Source organism: Calypte anna, chromosome 1 (assembly GCF_003957555.1).
Source record: "Calypte anna isolate BGI_N300 chromosome 1, bCalAnn1_v1.p, whole genome shotgun sequence".
NCBI lineage: Eukaryota > Metazoa > Chordata > Aves > Apodiformes > Trochilidae > Calypte > Calypte anna.
The window spans coordinates 186,691,083-186,711,606 of NC_044244.1; the positions used below are offsets into that span (position 1 = coordinate 186,691,083).

Sequence of the window (20,524 nt, forward strand, 5' to 3'; positions counted from 1 at the left end):
TTTGCCAGTCTCATGGTATTTGAAGCCCCATCTCTGGGCTTTGAAACATGTGGGATTGGCAGCACTTGTCCATTCAAATCCCAAGTCCCTGCTGACTGAGCCCAGGGAGGAAAGCAGCCTGGGATAAAGGGCTGTGCTGGGATTGCAGCAAAGCTACCAGATGGAGCAATTAGGAAACTCTTGCATAAGGGAGTAACAGCAGGGAATCTGTTCCCTTTTTCTGGGAATAACTTTGCTCAGGTCAGGGAAGAAGAGACAAAAAGTTCAATGAAATAAAATAGGAGCTTGGAGACATGTGTTTAAGCATTTTATTCCTCTGTGTTTTCCCCCAAAATGCTGCATCATGGCAAGAAACTCCCAAGACAAGAGCAGGTGGATGGGGCAGGGAAGGCATTTCTCTGAACTGCTGCAGCCCGGGGTGCCCAGCTGCTGTACACAGCACTGCTGGGGAAGTCATTTCTTCCCATCTGGAAGAAATCAGAATGGAAAATATTTGTGTTAAAAATAAAAGCACTAAAATAGCGATACAAAGAAAGAGGAAGCTTCATCCTTTGCACAAGTACAACCCATGTCCCGACCAGTTGTGCTTTTTAAAGAGCATGGCATTTGCAGGAGCTCTGTGATGGCAGCCCTGGGGGCTGCTCAGCAGCTGGCAGGGTGACCCTGGGAGAGGCTTCATCCCTGCAGCAAGTGAACCAACTCCACAAACTTGTTGTTCAGCTGGAAGGAGAGAACCAGATGTCTCCAGATGGCTGTTCCAGGTCTTTTGAAATGCCACTGATTTCTGTGCCATTCCTCTTCTGTAGGACCAGCATACAAGGGCTCCAGTCTCTACCACCCTGTGAAAAGATGTGACAGTATTTCCAAAAAGCAGTGAGCAACACACAACCCACTAGCAAAGCCAAAGATGAGGCTCATCATGAGGTTGCCTGCTGAACACTGATTTTCTCTCCATTTCCAGGGCTAAGTTCAGTTTGGTGGCTATGTGGGAGGACATGGGAATCTGATTGTCTCTGTGGAAGTAAAACCAAGTGGACTCCTCACAGCTTCTCCTGTCTCAGGGACCACCCAGCTCAGGGACTGAATTTAGGTGATTAAGGTTAGGACAACGTAGCTGTTAGGACAGTTAGAGTATCTAAAGTCAAGTGTCTCCTGTTCAGAGCCAGTTTGTGCAAAAGCCTGACTTCCAGGATAAGGTGAACATCTTAATTTAGGAATCTATGTTTATGTTGATTTGGAACAAGAAACTCTGTGGAGGCATGCTCAGTGTTAATAATGATTTGTTTTCAAATAATGAGCAGAAATAGGAATCCTTTGCATCCATTAGTAAATGGAACTAGCATATGTATAAAAAATAATGCAGGAAAGAAGAAATACATGATAATTTTTTTCTTTTGTTCCATTCTGAGGGAACTGAACATTATTATGGTGAAGTTCCAACAGTAACAGTATATTAAACAGCTGTTCCTAAACATAGACTTTTAAAATATGTATGCACATGATTTGTCTTCAAGAGTTTTGAAAGAGCTGGCTGAGAGGTTCTCCAAATTCTTAATGTCACTTTTTATTAATCCTGAATCTCCAAGGAAGACTGGTAATGCCATGACAAAAACTAAAAGAGTAATTAGGTAATTGTAGCCCTAGTGATCTAATGCAGAGCTCAGCAAAAATAGTGGGGAGCTCATGCAGCCTGAATAATAAAGACTTCAGAAAGGGAGTAAAATTAATGTCAGGCAACATGGGCTGATGTAGAAGCATCTTTTCAAGCTAACACAGTATTTTTTTCAGTGAAACCACAACTTTGGTTGTTAAAGGTAATAGTTGTTTAATGTCCTTTAAAGCATCTGCCTCTGTACTGCCCATTCTGGATAAGAAATTAGAGGGATGCAAAAGTAACACAGCACATAAGGAGGAGGCAGATAGGTTATAGGCTTCAGGTATGCAGGCTGTGAGATTGCAACTGAACAAGAGAAAAAGAGCTTATTTTACATCTGCATTAGAAATGTGACCAGCTGTGATGTACAGCCTTGAAAACAAATGTTAAAAACTGTCAAATTCTGGAAAGAGCTTAAAAGTACTGGAGGACTGAAGAACATGCCCACATTGAGACTGATGTATTTGGAGAATGATGCAGGAATGATCCCAGTCTTATAGCACCTGTGTGGTATGAAAGAATTTATGATGGAACAACTAATACAATTAAACACACAGACTAATATATAATAAGATTTGATAAAGAAGTAGAAGTTAGTCAAGTTCAGTCTGGTTTGGTTGTACGTACAAAGGATCAAACCAAGACAGGGTCCCTTGTCCAGTAATTATACCTAGTTGCTTCCTATGAACTAGCAAAGCTTCAGAAATGTTCAGAAATGTTATTCTGTTCTTCCTCTGGGATAAGCTCAGAGAACTCCTGAAAAGTGGTGGTACCTTGGTAACAAGCCCATTCAACAGCTTTTCTCACACCTTGTGAGACACCTAAGGTGGTACAAGAAATTAGATTGTCCTGTGCCCTGTGGCAAAGATCACCTCAGCTGACCCACATGTTGTGTGAAGAAACATCTCCTTTCATTTGCCTTGATCCTGATTTCTCTGAGCTGCACTTCTTGTAGGAAGGGAGTTGTACTGAAAGAGGCAGTAGCAAAGGGAATTAATCTGTGGAGCAGCTGATCATGTGCAGAGGGGGAATCTCCATGGTGCCATCTACATTGGCTGTGTTTAGAAAATGTTTTGTCTTCTTCAACCAGTCCCTCAGGGATTAATGCAGAGTCCTGCATTGCATAAGCAAACAGCCTATGTCACATAAATGACTTGTGGCTTCAAAATAGGAATGAGTATGCCAAGAAATTGAGTTGTGTCAAGGGCAGGAGGATGAAGAGAAGGAAAATACCTCTTCTTGTGATTCATTGAGAGACATCAGGTACAGGATGGGCAGAATAAACCATGAAAGGTAGAATCATAGAATCATAGAATTGGCTGGGTTGGAAGGGACCTCAGAGATCATCAAGTCTAACCCTTCAACCACTACAGCTGCAGTTACCAGACCGTGGCACTGAGTGCCACATCCAGTCTCTTTTTAAATATCTCCAGGGATGGAGAATCCACTACTTCCCGGGGCAGCCCATTTCAATGTCTGATCACCCTCTCGGTAAAGAAATTCTTTCTAATGTCCAACTTAAACCTCCCCCAGCACAACTTAAGACCATGCCCTCTTGTCTTGCTGAGAGTTGCCTGGCAAAAGAGACCAACCCCCACCTGGCTCCAGCCTTCTTTCAGGTAGTTGTAGAGAGTGATGAGGTCTCCTCTGAGCCTCCTCTTCTCCAGGCTGAACAGCCCCAGTTCCCTCAGCCTCTCCTCATAAGATCTGTGCTTGAGTCCTTTCACCAGCCCAGTTGCTGTCCTTTGGACCCACTCCAGGACCTCAATCTCCTTCCTGAGGGGCCCAGAACTGGACACAGTACTCAAGCTGTGGCCTCACCAGCGCTGAGTACAGGGGCAGAATCACTTCCCTGGACCTGCTGGCCACGCTGTTCCTGATGCAAGCCAGGATGCCATTGGCCTTCTTGGCTACCTGGGCACACTGTTGGCTCATGTTCAGCATGATGAGTGATACTGCCAACGTGTGGCTTCTAGGTTTGTGATGTTAGTGTGCAGCATATGCCTACACATCAGGTACCTGTGTGGCTCCTTCATGGGTATGTCATCTGCAGGGGCAAGTGACCACAGCCCAGCTGAGAATAAAATTTATTTAGAGAGGGCATATGAGTGGCACTCTCCAGGCAAAGCTCTGAGCTTGGCCACCACACGGGAGGACTTGGCTGGGCTGTTCTCCCAGCACCTGGAAGGGAGGGAGGCTCCAAATACTGTAAAAGTGAGAGATGCAGTCTTGGCTCTTGCTGTCATCTGGAAGAGGCTTCCTGAAAAGGGACAGATACCACTGATGTAGGTGTTGAAGAAAGGTGGAAAAGGGGCCTAATAATGGTGCCTATGACTCTCCCTCTCCATAGGGGGAACCAGGAGGAGCCATGCCCTGTAAGGAAGAAAAGCTCTGGATCTCTGCTTCTGCTCACTTAGACAGGCTTTGTCTGGTCTAAAGTACCTAATGCTTCAGTAAGAAAAGTCAGAAGATTCTTTTCTCCTGCCCAGGGGTTCTGTCTGCCCTTCCCTGTTCCAATATTTCTTACAATGAGCACTGGTTTTGGCTTATGTGATGTCCTCTGAAGGGATGGAAAGACCATAAATGGCTTGGTATAAACCAAAGCACCCTTTGGATGACTGCCATCTTTAAGGCCTTGAGCAATTTCATGCAAGTCCTCTTAAGAGCAAAATGTCTTCTTCAAGAAATTGTGCTGATAGAATAATGGATTTTTAACCTGCTGCTATTTGATTGATATGGTGCACTGATGAACTCATGTTTGTTCTGACACTTCCATTTTCTCCTTTCCAGGTGGTTCAACAGCTGTGAGTATGAGCTCCAACAATATGTCCTTGTCCAACCCAATTTCAACTCACAGCATCATGCCCCAGAGCTCCAGCCTCATGTCCACCCCTGCTGGGACCCGGATGCCCTCTGTTCCCGCAGCTCGGAGCATGGGCTGTTATGGGAACCTTCCTTGCAACCAACCGAGCGCATACAATGTCACTTCGGGCATGAACCAAATGCAGCCACACAGAAACCAAAATCAAGTCCTGCCCAGTCAGAATAACCCCCTGATGCCTCGACAGCAAACCATGACACAGGGGAACAATGTGACAGCTTTTGGGACAGGGTTGGCAGTCAACTCGCAGCAAGTCAGGCCGAGCTTGAACCACGGAGCCACGGGTATCCCTGCGCAAAGGCCGCCCAACGTGATGATCACAGCCACTGCCACTGCCCAGAACTGGGCCCCACAAGAAGCTGCAGTGAAGCAGCAGGATGCACTGAAACCTGCAGGGCTCCGTTTCCCCACCGGCACTCCGTATCCCAACCAGTCCTTGCAACGTAGCGTAGGCAGCCAGCATTTTCCTCAGCGTGCTCTGGCACCTCCTGCTCAGTTAACAGCTGGAGTCCAGATGAGGCCTCCTCCAAACCAAATCCACCAGACTGTAAATGGACAATCTGCTGGCTCATTACGAGGTCTCAGCATAAGACCTAACCAGCTGAGAGGACAGACTGTGCCTACCTTGAATCAGCCAGGAACGAGTATGACACCTCCATCATCTCTGCCGTCAACAAGTTTCACATCTACCAACCAAAACTCTCGGGCTTACCAAGGAAGTGACCATGGTAGTGACCTAGCGTTTGACTTTCTGAACCAGCAAGGTGATAGTATAGGGCCTGCACTCAACAGTGACTCAGATTTTATAGATTCTTTACTGAAAACAGAACCTGGTAACGATGACTGGATGAAAGACATCAACCTCGATGAAATTTTGGGGAACCACTCATAAGTGACAGTACCAAGGGTGGACCAGATGGAGAGGCAGTAAGGACATTAGTTTTCTCTTTAAATGCCATCAACTTGGTTTATTAATTTACACTCCTGTAACTGGGATGTCCTTTAAAATACCATGTAGGGCAACTGCCCTGTTTGAAGAGTTGCTTTAGGAACAAAAGTCAAGTCTCTCCTGATGAAATGGTAACATGAGTGATATTCAAGGCCGCCACAAAGGAGTGAGAATGTGTGAAGTGTCTGTTCCTCGCACCAGTGCTCATTAGAAGTCCATCAGTTCTTCTCACAGGATCTGTGTGGAAAACTGTTTAGCTTCCCACACACACAAGCACCAGACAGTGATATGGGTTGTGGAACACCATTTCTCTGAGTGCAAGGAAGAGCCCAAGTGGTCCAGAGTTCTTCAGTCATCATGTCTGCAGCCCTGAACTTTTTTGGGACTACTTGGCCCTGAGAACATCAGGCCCTTTGTAAATCTCATTGTGTTACAAATACTCTTTATTTCAAACTCACATTTGCTTTCCTAAATATTTTGGTTTAATCTCTCTCTGTTTTGTAGCACACAAAAGGGTAAGCTGTCTTATCCAAGGGAAGAAGGAAACAGATCATCCAGTGCATTACTCAGTGTGCTCTGGTGTTCACCTTCTCCCTTTCATCAGTGCTTGCTACAACTATCAGAGGAGGCTGCTGCCCTGCCAGCAGCACAATCATTTTGGACATTGAGGGAAACATGAGATGAACTACACCAGTGTGGAGCCTTACTTTGCCATCTTGCCCTACTCCAGGAAGTCCAGTGACTTAATGGACAACTTAAGTAAGAAAGGTGCTCATGATTTGTCTCTCACTGACTACTTTCCCAGTCCAGCTTAGAGGAGGGCAAATGCATGAACTGGCTTAGCTAAGCCAGAATCCCCATTTTAGTCTTAACCCATGGCAAGTGTCAGGTAGTTCAGCCCAGTCCTCTTCTATCAAACAGGTTTACCCCATCAGAAATTCCAGCATCTCTTCTGGGGAGAGGCTACTGTTTTGATTGCAGAGCACTTTTGATCCATCCCACTTTACCATATGGGGGAGTTGAGAAAGGTCCAGTGATGATCCAGGTCCTCACATCCTCCATCAGGCAGAATACAAGAGGTTCTGCCCCTGAAAGCAGCATGGGTTACTCAAGGCAGGAGGCTTCACTCAGCCATCTCTATGCTTGTAAATGAAAGAGTTGTGCATAATGTTTCTGGGCACTGAAATTGTGTGTTGTGGGCTTGAGGGTGGCCCAGCTAACACTGCCCTGAACAATTAATCCTAAGGAGTTAAGCTGAGGCAGGGACCATTTCCACAGACAGTTTGTAGCCACCTTCCCTTGGAGTCCAACAGAACAGTAAGAATACAGGGTTTTACACATCACTTGACCTCAGTGCCAGGGCCAGTGCCAGTGTCTTGACCATGTTAAATTTTCTCCTATAGACTTGGTCTGCAAGGGTATCAGAAGGAGGTGCTATGTCACTGTAAAGCAGCTCTGCAGTGAGTCAGACAGAAGGATTCGTATTCAATTCAAATGAAAATGCTGGTCTTTCAAATGATGTGGTGAGACATGTTTCACAGTCTCCTCTGAATTAGCTAAAACTTGATGTGGCAAAGGAATACAATGCCTATGTTCACATGCCACAGTGCCAAGAGGCATTGTTCTGCCCTGTGCAAGTGCTTTATTCATCCTTGTTAGTGGCAGTGGGATGAGTAGACTATTTGACAATAGCCTCTGCACTTATCTGACCTATTTCTCAAGAGAGGTTTTAATAAGGCTTTTCCTGTCATTTCAAGTGTGCAAAATTTTTCATATTTCAAGAAGCACTGTCACTCAAACAAGCATCTGCAACTCCAGGAAAAGTGTAATATGGGCATTTCACTAGACATACCAGTTGAGATGGGCTGGTCCATGATGCTTTTCATTCCCAGCTCTGGTTTTCATAAGAGGGACAAGAAGGCTTGCTAAGGAGTCCCCTCTGCTGCCCCAGCTAGGGATCATTTCACAGTCCTGTATTTTGTAACATGGTGGCTCAGCTGCACAGACAGCTCTCTCCTCCCTGGTTCTGGCTGGGGTGCATGTGGTTCCTTTGATATGCCAGTACAAAATTTTCTAGGTCTTCTAAGAGCTTTTCAACCTAGGTCACTGGTGCCTCACCTAAGTATGGAGAGATACAGACACGGTCTAATAAATGAGTACCCTATAGATTGTGCAAAACTAGACTGAAATGGTATCTATAGGAGGGTAAAGTAGAAGGAAGATGGGCTCATCTGCCTCCCCACAGGCACACACCCCATTCATCAGCAGGTAAGCACTGACTGCTGAAGCTCTGGTAGGAACAGACCACAGCCATGCCACTAAGGTCAAGGCTGAGTTAGTATCATGAGCAATGGGTACCTAAGTTTAGTAACATCAACTATCCCCACATACCATTGGAAAAAACACCACTGGTTTCTGTATTAAGACCAGTTTGTTGTCCAGATCGTCAAACGATGTAAAAAAATTGCTCAGCCGAGGAGCTGCTCCCAAGCCTTCAGTGTATCATTCAGTGGTGTATCCAGTGCTGAGCTTTGCCCCACTGGCCTCAGCCTGGAGCAGAGAAGACACTGGGCTGTGGGTGCCATCTCCAGAATCAAAAATTCAACCCTTCTTAAAGTAAATTCAACAAAGGTAGAGGCCATGTCCTGTAACAAAGTGTCTGATGCAGTTGAAATGTGACCCTGTGAAAGATTCTTGCAACCAAAAACTTGAATCCAGTATCATTTCTGTCAGAACATTTGTATCTGAACAGAGCTAGTGTCTTTTTTCTCTTTCTTTGCAATGGCTAAGTGAACTACCCTTATAGTCTATTTTTCATCATTGCCTGGGCACTCTTCACAGTATTGGGCTGTAAATATAAAGAATTATTTGTTTTGTAAACTTTTGTAAAAACAAAAACAAAAAGTAATAATATTTTGGTAGGAATAATAAAAATCATATTATTTGGGTTATATTTATACATATGTGAAATAAATATACTATCAAAAAGTTGTATTTTATACAAAAAGTCAACGGTTACCTTTTGTATTCTATATACAAAGTTTTGTATGATACGATTGTTTATTTTTATCTGCGGACTTCAACTTTGGATTCTGGGGGAGGGCAAAATGGGATCATGGTTAAATAGCTGGGCCTGGCCCCAAGCTCACTGAAACCAATGGAGTCTTTCCATTGCCTTCACAGGGCTTTGAATCAAGCCTTTAAATCACCTTCAGATCTGTTTGACATCTGAAGCTCTCTGGAAACCTCAACATGAAAACATTCCAGGTTTCAAATATTTTCCCTGAAAAAGGCTTTTATTATTATTATTATTATTGTTGTTATTGTAACTCTTGGGAGGAAGGTGGGACTTACATAATTGTCATGTCCTTGTTGCATGTATGTCTGCTTTGTATTTTCCCCATATTATAAACCAGTGTTTCTCTATACAGACTGAAAGGAAAAGTTGTTGTACAGAAATGTTTGTGTTTATGCATTTTTACATGTGGCTGTATATACCTCCTAGTACTATGCAGTGACACTTATTTGACTCCATTTATTTTTCACCTAAACATGAATAGTATGTTTTTCAGTAGCTATCAAAACTCTGCCAAGTAAATCAATCAAAATTATCCCAAGTGTCTCTTTTCTTAATACGAATTTTATAATGAATGTCTGTCTAGTCAAGTGCTCATTCATCTGAGTAAATTAAAATTACAGGGATATTTTAGGAAGGGGTGAGGAAAATGTGTGTCTGGCAGCTTCTGGGATCTCAGTCTGCCTCTTTGCAAGAAAGCTGCAATGTTTTCCTACTGACTGAAGCCATGGTTTTATTACCAGCAAAGGTTAACAACACATGGTATTTTAGCTCCTGGTGAATGGGTTGCTGTAGGTTCACAGCAATTTGCTCTGGAATCCTACTGAGAGCAGAGAGCTGAGTACCCCAAAGGTGGGTACCCCAGAGATGGGTACCCTGAGAGGGTTTGCTGGGCCCCCAAGCCCATGTCCTGCCCTGGATCATGCTCTGGAGAGATCTGTCCCTCTCAGCCCCCTAGCAGAGATCCCTAATGAGATGCCAGAAATCAGGCAATGGATTTTTCCTCTTGGTCCATGCCCACCTTGCATTACACCTCAGGAAGAAATTCCAGTGTGAACCAGATTGGGGTTGTGGATTGTTTCACATAGGTATTTAACCCCATCAGGCTATTTTTAGCAATCCACCCTCAAGGAAATTATTTCCCTTTCCTCAGGAGGCTTTCCTTGTTAGCTGGCTCCACCTCTAAGTGGGTGCCCTCCCTGTCTCAGGAACTGAGTGGCAGAGGGGACACTTCCAAGGGGCACTTGTCAGAGCAGTGTTGCCTGTCCTGGAAGGCTTCCCTGTGCAGCAAATGAAAAAGGGCTCCCCACAATTGATTTTTCTGTCATGATTCAGCCTCTTCTGTGGCAAGCAACTGCAGCTCCTGGTGAACATGTGCTGAGTTTTGTGTTGCAACTGCCCTAAATTACCATGGTCAGATGAGCTGCTTGGTCATTCTCAGGGCTTGAAGCATCAGAGCCCAGTTGGTGTCTCCTGGAGCAGGATGGTTAAAGTCCTGCTGGGTGCACTGGTGTGGGACTGGTGTGCTGCCCTCTTTCCTCAGACATGTCATGCATTCCTCTGCACAGATTGAGACAACAAAGATGCTCCTACCTACAATTTTTGAAAGGGCTGCCTGCCATGTTTTCACTCTGGCTGACTGCTCTGCCTCATTCTACAGGCCAAAGGCTCTGTTTAATCCTTCATGCCCAGGATTATGGGAAAATCCTGTGGTACTTGGGTAAGAGGCTGAGTGTAGGCTTATCCCTGAAGTTCAGGTTCACAGGTCTTGCGGCAAAATCTATTCCTCAAAGTCAATTTGACATGAAAGAAAAGGTTTCTGGTCATTGTGGTCAATGAACATCATATCAGGGCAGAGTTTGCCCTCAATGCTGTTCTGTTGAAATAACATGGTGAAAATAAAACCAGGGAATGTATCCAGATTGCCTGTTGTAGTGATCTGCTCTCTAAGTAAGGGAAGTTCAACCATAGACGCCTAAAGAAATCTTTTAAAAAATTAAAGTACTGTCTAAGGAGTAGTAGCTCCAGGGTACCAGAGGCCTGAGAAATCCTTATGAGGAATTATTGTTCTATCATTTGGGGATCTGATTTGGAAAGCCCCTTCTTGTAGAAGAAGCCCAAATAGTTAATTCCATTAACTAATCTCATTAATGACTGGGGCATACAGGCCAGTCAGGTTAATATACAAGTATAATGTATATATGAATGAAATTTCCATCAGTGAAAAACATCTCACTTGCTTCTAGGAAGGGCACATCTGGGGGTTCAGGTGTGTCTAGTTATCTGTTGTCCTTCAGATTTGTTTTAGAAGAAATTTGATACATTGTTCTAAAAGTGTAGTTTTTAAAAGAAGAAATGTGTCAGGAATCATGAACTGTATAATTTGATTCATCAAAACTTCCCAATGTCGTTAAGGTAGCTACTGAGGAATGCCTAAGAACATATATTTGCCAAAATAACCTTTGGTGAATCTGCACAATTACTTTGTAATGACAATAATTTATTTTTTGAGTTCCTTCTCCTCTTAAGGATCATGCTTTTTCCATGTTGCTTGTCCTCCAGCAAGACTTCTGCTTGACATAATGTTATTCACAGTAACTCTAAGTAAACTGAACTGAACTCCAGACCAAACTAAAATGGTGTAAAGAAACCTCTTGGACTCTCTCGAGGGGTTTCCTCAGTGTGAACATGTTTAGAGCAGAGGGATCCTCCATACACACTCCCAAAAGGCTGATCAAAGCTGCACGGCTACATAGTGTTCCCATTCACACACAAGCAGCAATTTCACTGCAGTAATACAGCTAAATCAGGATTTAATGCATACCACTCCCTCAAAACCAACTTTTCATTTAAGAAATAAATCCACTAATCAAAGAAGCTTCCCCATATTTACATTGCATCTTTATATTATAATGTGCCACAATGGTCTTGATTAGTGTGGATTTCACTATAATAAAGCCATCACATGTTAATCTTATTCATTAACTTTCCCTCCAACTCCAAAGACTAAGTCCAGTCCGTTTTACAATATAATCTGCCAGCTTCTTACAGACAAATAACAACAGGCAATCTGTTTATACTGTGGAGTTTAAAACCTTCCTGTAGAAAATGTCTGGAGGGTTTTTATAGGGTTACAAAGAGCAGGTTTCAAATACTGACAAGACAGTGTCTTTTAAAGAAGCCAATCATTAAAAAACCTAAAAAAAATAACCTACCCAACGTCCTAGAGGACATTTCATTACTTCTCAGCATTGAATATAGTCTTTTTGCAAGTGACTCGAGTGCACAAACCAGAACAAATCTCTGAAATTTCCTTTGTTACACCAGGTTTTTAAATCTCTCAGTAGTGGCCTATTTTGGTTTTCTTTTCATTAAAATAATAAAAGAAATAGTGTTCTTTTTATACACTTGGCTGTGCCTCCTGCTATTAGCTCAGTTTCAGCTTTTAGTAAGCGAGAGGATGCAATAAAGGAAAATCTCCCAGTGCCACCAACACCATGACACAGTGTAGCTGTGCATTTGGGTGGCAGATAACCTCCAGAAATGCTTCTTTCTATTAAACTATCCAAGCTTTCATCAGAGCATGCTTACACCAAGTTTTTAAGTCTTTTGATAAAAGCAAGGTTTTTGAAAAGGAACCTAAATCTGTCTTCCATGCCTATAGTGATCAAAATGGTGATGTCTGGCCCTTAGATTTTAGCTCTACTGTTGCTTGTAGAATAGGGGCACCTTGGGTAATATGAGGTACTCCTGGGCATAAATAAGGAATGAAAATGATCAGAAATCTAGAAATATATAGAAAAAAACCTGAGGTGGTTTAGCCTAAAGAAGAGGGAATTTGAGTCTTTGGAGTCTTTGAACAGATTAAATCATTACTGCCAGGGTAGAAAATATCTTCTATTTCTATATTGATTTGTAGAGGCCAAAAGATAACGTATTCAGGATAGATGCCAGGTGGATAATATGAGAATGGAGCTGCCTGCAGAAAAGTATCAAGGTCCTCAAGACCTAGTAGGCACCTTGTCAGCAAAATATTACCAGTATGGTTTTATCTGCCTCAGCCAGTGGCATAGACTAAATGTCTTCATGGGTCCTCTCCCACAAGAAAGAGAGAAAAACTATGAAAACAACTGGAAAGTTTTCATGTTGAGGCAGAAAATGGGAAAAAAGTAAAGACAGTTTTGGGGAACTTAAATCAATGAAGTCACCAATCCACATAAACAGCATCCCTCCCACCCCGCTGCCCCCACCTCTGAATCCCACACCATGAACACATGGCAGGGAAGCCTGGGAGAGTTTGGGTTTGCCCAAACTGCCCTGCCTGCCCCTTCAGTCTTTTTAATGGGGAGTGAAGTTAAGGAAATTTTCATTTAAGCCCCTTTCCTAAAGAAAAAAAAATTTAGGCATGTCTAAGTTGATGTCTTTTGTTTGCCTCACAAAACCAAACAGGAGTAGTTTATGTGAGGATTAGATATCTGCAATTCAATCCAGATGATTGCTTTATTATGGAAAACCATCCCTTTCCATACCACCCAGAAAGACAGCCACCACGGGATGAAGTACTGCTGGGCTCCTGTTCCGCCCACTGGAAGCTTGAGGCTTTAAAGGCAGAGTTAGAAGAAGATATTCAGCTGCTACAGTGTGTGAATGATATTTAAAGGATTAGGGTGAATTGAATGTTTGTCTATCTTAGTTGTCAGGCACAGCTTCAAAGCTGGAAGACAATATTAAAGAAGATATTTCCCTTTTTAAATACTGGAAGGGGACTTCTAAAACAATACTGGAAAATGCAGGCATGACCTAACAGTTTTATACACAAGATGCTGGAAGATTCTTATCAGATGGGTGAAGAGCATGCTATTATGCACTATAAAGCAGTGATACACCAGTTTGCAGTTTAAAATAACCACTGAATATTTCCCAGCATTGAGAAAGAAGCAGTTCAAATTCCTCTCTGTGCATCAGAGGGGCAAACATCCTGGCTGGTAGTTCCATTGCTCCTGCTACACTGGGCTGGCTGGGGTTCACTGTCCAGCACCACAGCCATGCTCTACATGCTGGCCAGGGGTGGTCACAAGTTCCACGCTACTGTTAAATCTGTCTTGTACCTAGAAACAGAGCTCTTAAGTTCCAAACGGGAACCTTTATAACCGTTTAGGACAAAAGCAAATCTGAAACACTTGGTGAAATCTCAGGTCAGCAGATGCTTTTTTGTGGGAAGGCTTAGTTAAGGATCCAAGTAAGTTCAGGTGTCTTAACTTGCAAGAGGAGGAATGGAGAGTCTAAAGGAAAGGAGAGATGTTTCTCAGAGATGTTATGACATTAAATCAAATTGTTTACTGAACTGAGAAACTTGCAGTTCCAGGTATTCCTAAACTGGTCTTAAGATACCTCAGCATGTTCCCAATCCTGAGCTCTTCTGCTTAGATGGTTATGCTTAGATGGCTGAGCTGTTATGCTTAGATGGCCTTGGGAACATTGCTGTGACACACATGCCACAGCAACTGCCCTCTGGACACCAGAGCTTGTCCTGGGGCATCCACTCTGCTCAGTGCCATAGCTGCCCTCTGCTCTGAGCCTTTCTTTCCCCAGCATCATCTTTTCAAAATACCAGGGACAGTGTTTCTGAAAGCATCTTTCAAAGAGGAGACCAATGGCTGTTTTCTGTCCAAGGGAACATCCTTCCAGCTGGCATTTGGGGGTTTTGTGGATTCTTCTTCACTGCTCTTATTCTTTTATTTGTTAAAAGAAGGAGCAGAGCAAAGGTGAAAACTTCACTCCTTACATCTTTCCCCTCTCCTTGCTCCAGCCTAGCTCTCTGAAAGATGTAATCATTGAAATAGTTAATTCTAGTAGTAGCAATTTGATATCACCTTTAGAGAATAAGGAAAATTCTTTGCAGTGGGCAAATAAATACTGATTCTGAACAAATGCAATTCTGATTTCCTAAGCTGCCCTTCACCTAACACAGCTGCATTACTTCTGACTTCACAGGCCCAAGAGTGAAGAAAATAACTTTGTTCATCTTCACTGGCACCATAGTACAGATCTGAAATGTGCTCAGTTTTGTGTTATGTCTAATCAGAGTGGGAAAGTGCTCTATAGAATTTTAGCTAGGTATTTTTACAGTAGCCACTGAGCTAAGAGATATTCAGGTTACTGAGCAACATATTCACACAGCCAAAGGCTTTAAATCATATCCATGAAGAAATGTTTGGGCAGAACAAGGGCAAGTCTCCTCTTTCCCTCTTTTCCTTTCTAAAAGAGAAGTGGGGATGCTGGTTCATGCTATGTTGACTTACTTAACCCTTTGCCTTTACAAAGGATTCTTGTTACCCTTCTCACAAGAGACATGAGCCAACAGTGTGCCCTGTTGTGAGAAGAAGCATGGCCAGCAGCCTCAAGAGAGGTGATTCTCCCACTTTGCTCTGGTAAGACCTCATCTGGAGTATTGCATCCAGCTCTGGAGCCCTCAACACAGGGAAGGACATGAACCTGAGATAGCAGGTCCAGAGGAAGAACAGGAAAATGATCAGGGGGCTGGAGCACCTCTCCTACAAAGACAGGCTGAGGGAGCTGGGGCTGTTCAGCCTGGAGAAGAGAAGGCTCCAGGGAGACTAAATTGTGACCTTCCAGTATCTGAAGGGGCCCACAAGATGGCTGGAGAGGGACTGTTTACAAAGGGCTATATGGATAGGATGAGAAGCAATGGCTTCAAGTTAGAGTAGATTTGATTGGATGTTAGGAACAAATTTTTACCATGAGGTAGTGGAAAAATGGAACAGGTTTCCCAGGGAGGTGGATATTCAAGGTGAGGCTTGGCAAGGCCCTGAGCAACCTGATCTAGTTGAGGATGTCCCTGATACTGCAGGGACTAGATGACCTTTAGAGGTCCCTTACAACCCAACCATCCTATGACTCTATAATTCCCTGGGAAGGGATCCCACCTCCATTTTTTGGGAAGCAGGTATTCAGTACTGAAGACAGGGAATGCCCACAGAATAAAGAAGTACCTTTGCCCTGGGAAATCCCACTCTGCTTTGGATGAGACATTTAATGTTAAGCTTCTGCTCCTTCACTTTCTCAGTGTTCTTAGGCTGGAAAGCATTTTGACAATTCTCCAGCATGGCTGAAACATCCAAGGGAGCTGTGAGGCACATGCTGATGGTTCCAAGGCTCATTCTAAATTACTGCTGGCTTCAGGGCACTACTAACTCAGAAGCATCTCTGCTGTCTGCAGTTGCTTTTGTAGCAGAGTTGACCAAAGAAAATGAGTCCCAGAAAAAAGGCATCAGCCACCACCCTGTCCCCACTCACAAACTACTTGAGCTCATCTATCAGCATGCTGATAGATGCCTGGAGACATTTGCTGAGCTGCCAAGCAAGCTGCAGCTGGGAGGACAGTGGGGGACTGTGCTTCATGTCTCCATCACATCCCCACTCTGGGAGCCCTGTGATGGATGGAGGAGTGCCTTCCCCAGGCAGGAAGAAGAGAAGAAAATTACCTCCTGCTTCTTTCTTCTACCTCCACAGCAGTGCCACAAGATCCACCACTAAAACTTCTCATCCAACCCGCCTCCTCATCAGAGGCAGGGATTGCCTAGCTGAGGAAGGAGGCTATCACCTTCCATCTATAAAAACTTCCCAGGCAGTTGTGTATGTCCCTCTCAACCTCTCAGACAAATTGCAGGGACACGAGGCCCTTGGCTTTCAAGGGCAGGAAAGAGGTTACAAGCTTGTGTTCCTCTTTTGAACCAAGCACGTGAGACAGTGATCCTTCCTCAACAAAAACAGACATTCACAGAGGAGTGAGGGACCAACACAGTCTCTGAGTTACAGTACTGAAGGTTCAGGGGTCACTCACTGCAGATGATAGTTAGAAGGCTCATTACAGACTTGTTACACTCACATAAGATAATTAATGCTTAGTTTTGACCTTCACAAATGGCACAAATGGTTTATATATCAGCACTGCATCAGAGTCTTGCTATGTATAATAGAATCAGTTGACATCCAAATGCTGGAATATGGCCAGAAATGGCATATTTGGAGTTGCTCGTGAGACATGAATTTAAGCCACACTTAAACACAGGCATTAAACTGATCATTAATGACAGTCACTTTAATGGTTTTAATCCTGAATATTCATACATCCAGCACACACATAGGATGTCTGAAAAAGATCCATCCAGGTTATATGGGGAAATTTAAACCAGGCATTTCCTAACTTTTAGTACTCATGGCATTGCAGCCTAAATATTCCTTTCACTTGATGAATGCACCATAGATTTGAGTATAAAACAAGTGGCAGGATAAGCAGAAGCTGGCTGCTAATTCCATGATCTAAAATAATCTTCAAGAGGAGGGAAATGGTGTTCATGTCTAGGAGAATGGTAACAATAACCAGTTCTTTCAGGTCCCGCTGAAATTTTAGTCTGAGACTGCTCGTAAGACACTGCACATTCCAGCAGCTGTGCACTTCCCTAAGTTACTCCTTACCCACCCTTCTGGGAGAAACACACATCCCCTTCCCAGCTGCCTGCTGCTCTGAGAAGCACTGACCCAGTGTTCCCATACTGGGTGTGTGTAATGGCCTGGGAGGGACTGAGAAACATCCCATGGGTAGCTCCTCTCTGAGAGGCTTGGAAAGCAAGGGGCCCCAATCTGAATCTCCCTGGGTTGCCCAAGTGTAGGTTGTCCAAATTGCTATGTAAAAAGTGGTCAGGGAGAAGTGCTGGCCATGAAGCCAGCTGGAGCAAATTGGCTTCTGCTCACACTGGAACCAGTTTCTTCTGCAGCAGCCTGGCCACATCCATGCTATCTTGAGCCTGGCTCTCCTCTGGCCCCAGTGCTGCGCTAAAATGTCATTTTCATAGAATCATAGACTCACAGAATAGTTTGTGCTGGAAGGGACCTTAAAGATCACCTAATCACACCTAATCATCTAATCCCTGCATGGGCAGGGTCACCTCCCACTAGACCAGGTTGCTCTAAGCCTGCCTTTGGACACTTCCAGGGAGGGAGCATCCACAACTTCTCTGGGCAGCCTGTGCCAGTGTCTCACTACCATAACATTGAAGAATTTCCTCCTAATGTCTAACCTAAATCTACCCTCTTCTAGTTTAAAATCACTACCTCTTGTCCTGTTACTAGATAACCTTATGAAAAGTTGCTTCACAGTTTTCTTGCAGCCCCTTCAGGTACTGAAAGGTCACTATAAGTTCTCCCCAGAGCTTTCTCTTCTCCTGAAGATCCTCAGCTTTCTTGGCTTGTCTTTGTTAGGAGGTTCTCCAGCCTTTCTGATCATGTTCAAAGCCTTCCTCTGGACTTCCTTGAGCAGGTCCATGCCCTTCCTTCAATGGGGGCTCCAGAACTGGGAATAGTCCTCCAAGTGGGATCTCACGAGAGCAGAGCAGAGGGGGTAGAATCATTTCAACCCAGCATGGCTGCTACAAAGGGAGACCCACCAGAGAGGTATTTTCATGGCAGGAAAGGATAGGTATGCTTTGCATGCACATCTGGAGGTGCAACAGGATAGCACAAGGCTCTCTGAGAAGTCACAGCTTGCTGTCACTGTGCCAGAGGCTGTGTGGGGTGCAGGGAGTCCAACCTGGAACAGTTCCATCCCACACCTCCTTTTGAAAGTCATCACTGGGGCAAGCTCCATCTTGAAGATCATTTGCCCAATGTTAAACCTGAAAAGGCAATGTGAGAGTCTTGAAGGCAACAGCTTAAAGCAGTCTCCCCACCCTAGGCAGTAAGCTAACAATTGCCTACTGTGATGAATCCAGGCTTCAGACTCTGAATTTGCTCCTTGTGCCTCTCATTTGGCATCGACAACCCGTGTCATCTGCCATCATCAAATTATAGTGCCATTGGTAATGGCAGCAAGCTTCCTTCCTCATTGTATCCAGGGGCTTAATGTCTCTTTGGTAGCTTCCTGAATGTTTTCACAGCTCACCTGCTGCAGACACAGAGCAGATAATCAAACACCTTCCAGATTCTTCATTTTTATTGCACTCACTGTTAAGCCTGCAGGTCCTCAGCCTTTTCATCACTGGAGCTGAACACCCCAGTTCTTCTAAAAGGAAGTCAGACAACTGTATGAGCCTTCCATAAGGAAATATGAGCCACCAAGGTAAATAAAAAAGAAACAAAAAGGAATTACGTTCTACTGTATTTTATATTCTAGATGTCTCTTTCTCATTTTTAATATCTCCAGATCTTACCATCATTGTTTTGTTGTGTTTTATTATGACCACAAATGCAAATCTTTCTTAACAGGAAAAGAAGCATAAATTAGATAAAATTGAGTATTCTTAAACATTTCCTGAACTGTAGCTATTACATACACCAGCTGTATATTCAGACCTCACAATGGGAAGTCTGTGAACACATACAGAATAGAAAGATAAAGAAAATACTATGCCAGACAATTCAGGCATAAAATTGCCTGTATTTAAAATGTCTGCTTTATTGAAAAATGGTGTATAGATCAGAACTGTAAAATAAAGATTTGGGATCCAAGAGGTAGAGACACTCACTCTGCATATGAACACCTATCCCTGTTCATCTTCATGACAATGCTCAGAACCAGTGCTGGGATCTCAGAAAATCCCCTTCCTAATGGTTTGCAATATAAAAAACAATCCATGCTCAGATGTCCTTCCTGGCTGATCACCCTAAAAGGTCTGGAAATGCATTTATTTCCAGTAGTGGTGGTTTAACAAGTGCCAGAACTTTCAAATTTAACTCCTGTGAGTAATTTTTACTTCATGTTTGTCAAACTGGAGACAATTACACAGATGGCAAGGAGCTGCTGAAGTGTTGCAGTCCAAATCTGTAGATGGACAGACAGTTGCTGTGATGAATTTAGTCCTTCAGGAGGAAAGATACTATTCTGCTTTTTTTTTTGAAATGACACTAAAAATTGATTTTCTCAGACTACAGTATGTTTTGCAGCATGCAGTTCTGTCCTTAGAGCTTGAGGAAAGGAGCACATGGCAGGTGAGACAGCCTTGTGGACTCCAGAACAGGACACCTGCACCTCCTGACTTCACAGCCTGCTGGGAGGCTACTGTACATACCTAAGTCAGCCTGGGCTGCACTGCTATCAGGGCTTAGCTATAAGCAAACTCCTGGTACAGAACATTGCAATAAATCAGCATCTGCAGAGGCCATTAAAAATTATAAGCACAAGGCAATTAAAAGCTGTGTGCAATGCCTGATTCCAGGCAGTGGGCTGTACATACTGAGCACACATTGGGGTGGATCCTGACATACTCCTTCAGACCATCTGATATTTAATGCTTCACTGCTCTGCAACCAGTGGGAGTGAAGACAAGAAAGCACCACAGGCAGAGCAGCAAGCAGAATAAATATTGGGCCCATAGTAAGTGTTCTGTAAACAGGCGGGAAGCTATAGCATGCAGGATTAGGTCCAGATTGAGTTCAGAACTCTACATCCATAACACCCTGGCACCAATATGTGCATGACTATGTAAAAAAAAGAAAAAAAAAAGGGCAATCAAGTGACAAAAAAAAAAGTGTCAGGGACCCATTTGAAATTTAACTTCTGCTTCTATCAGACACATGAGGGGCACAAGCCAAAAGCACCATCAGATGCCATCACCATCAGTAGAGAGACATATCATGGGTGAGCTAGGATGATCACTCTGGTCAGGTAAACCTCAAGTACAGTAACCTTGGAGACTTGGTGATGATTTAAGTGTAACTGTAAGTCACTCTCTCCGTTTTGACTAGTTTCCAGCATCAACAGCACAGGCATTGTGCATCAGCAGGACCAAATCCATGCATGTGCCCCGTGACCATCTTGTAACAGATGTTCCTGCAGCCACAAGCAGCTCTAGCTCCAAATCACAGCCACAGCATGGTGATCTTCATCAGCCTCTCTGCATGAGCCAAAGCTCTCTCTGTTTCTGATCTCATACTTTATCAGCTGAG

The 20,524-nt window shown here is 43.8% G+C and overlaps 1 protein-coding gene across 1 annotated transcript in view; it reads left to right on the forward strand.

The window, feature by feature from the left end:
* Positions 1 to 8,302, forward strand: part of MAML2 (mastermind like transcriptional coactivator 2) — a 211,938-nt gene extending 203,636 nt beyond the window's left edge. The window contains exon 5 of the mRNA XM_030469203.1: positions 4,445 to 8,302. Within this exon, the coding sequence (XP_030325063.1) occupies positions 4,445 to 5,427 (983 nt within the window). The 3' untranslated portion in view covers positions 5,428 to 8,302. The remainder of the gene's footprint in view (positions 1 to 4,444) is intronic.
* The last annotated feature ends 12,222 nt before the right edge of the window (positions 8,303 to 20,524 follow it).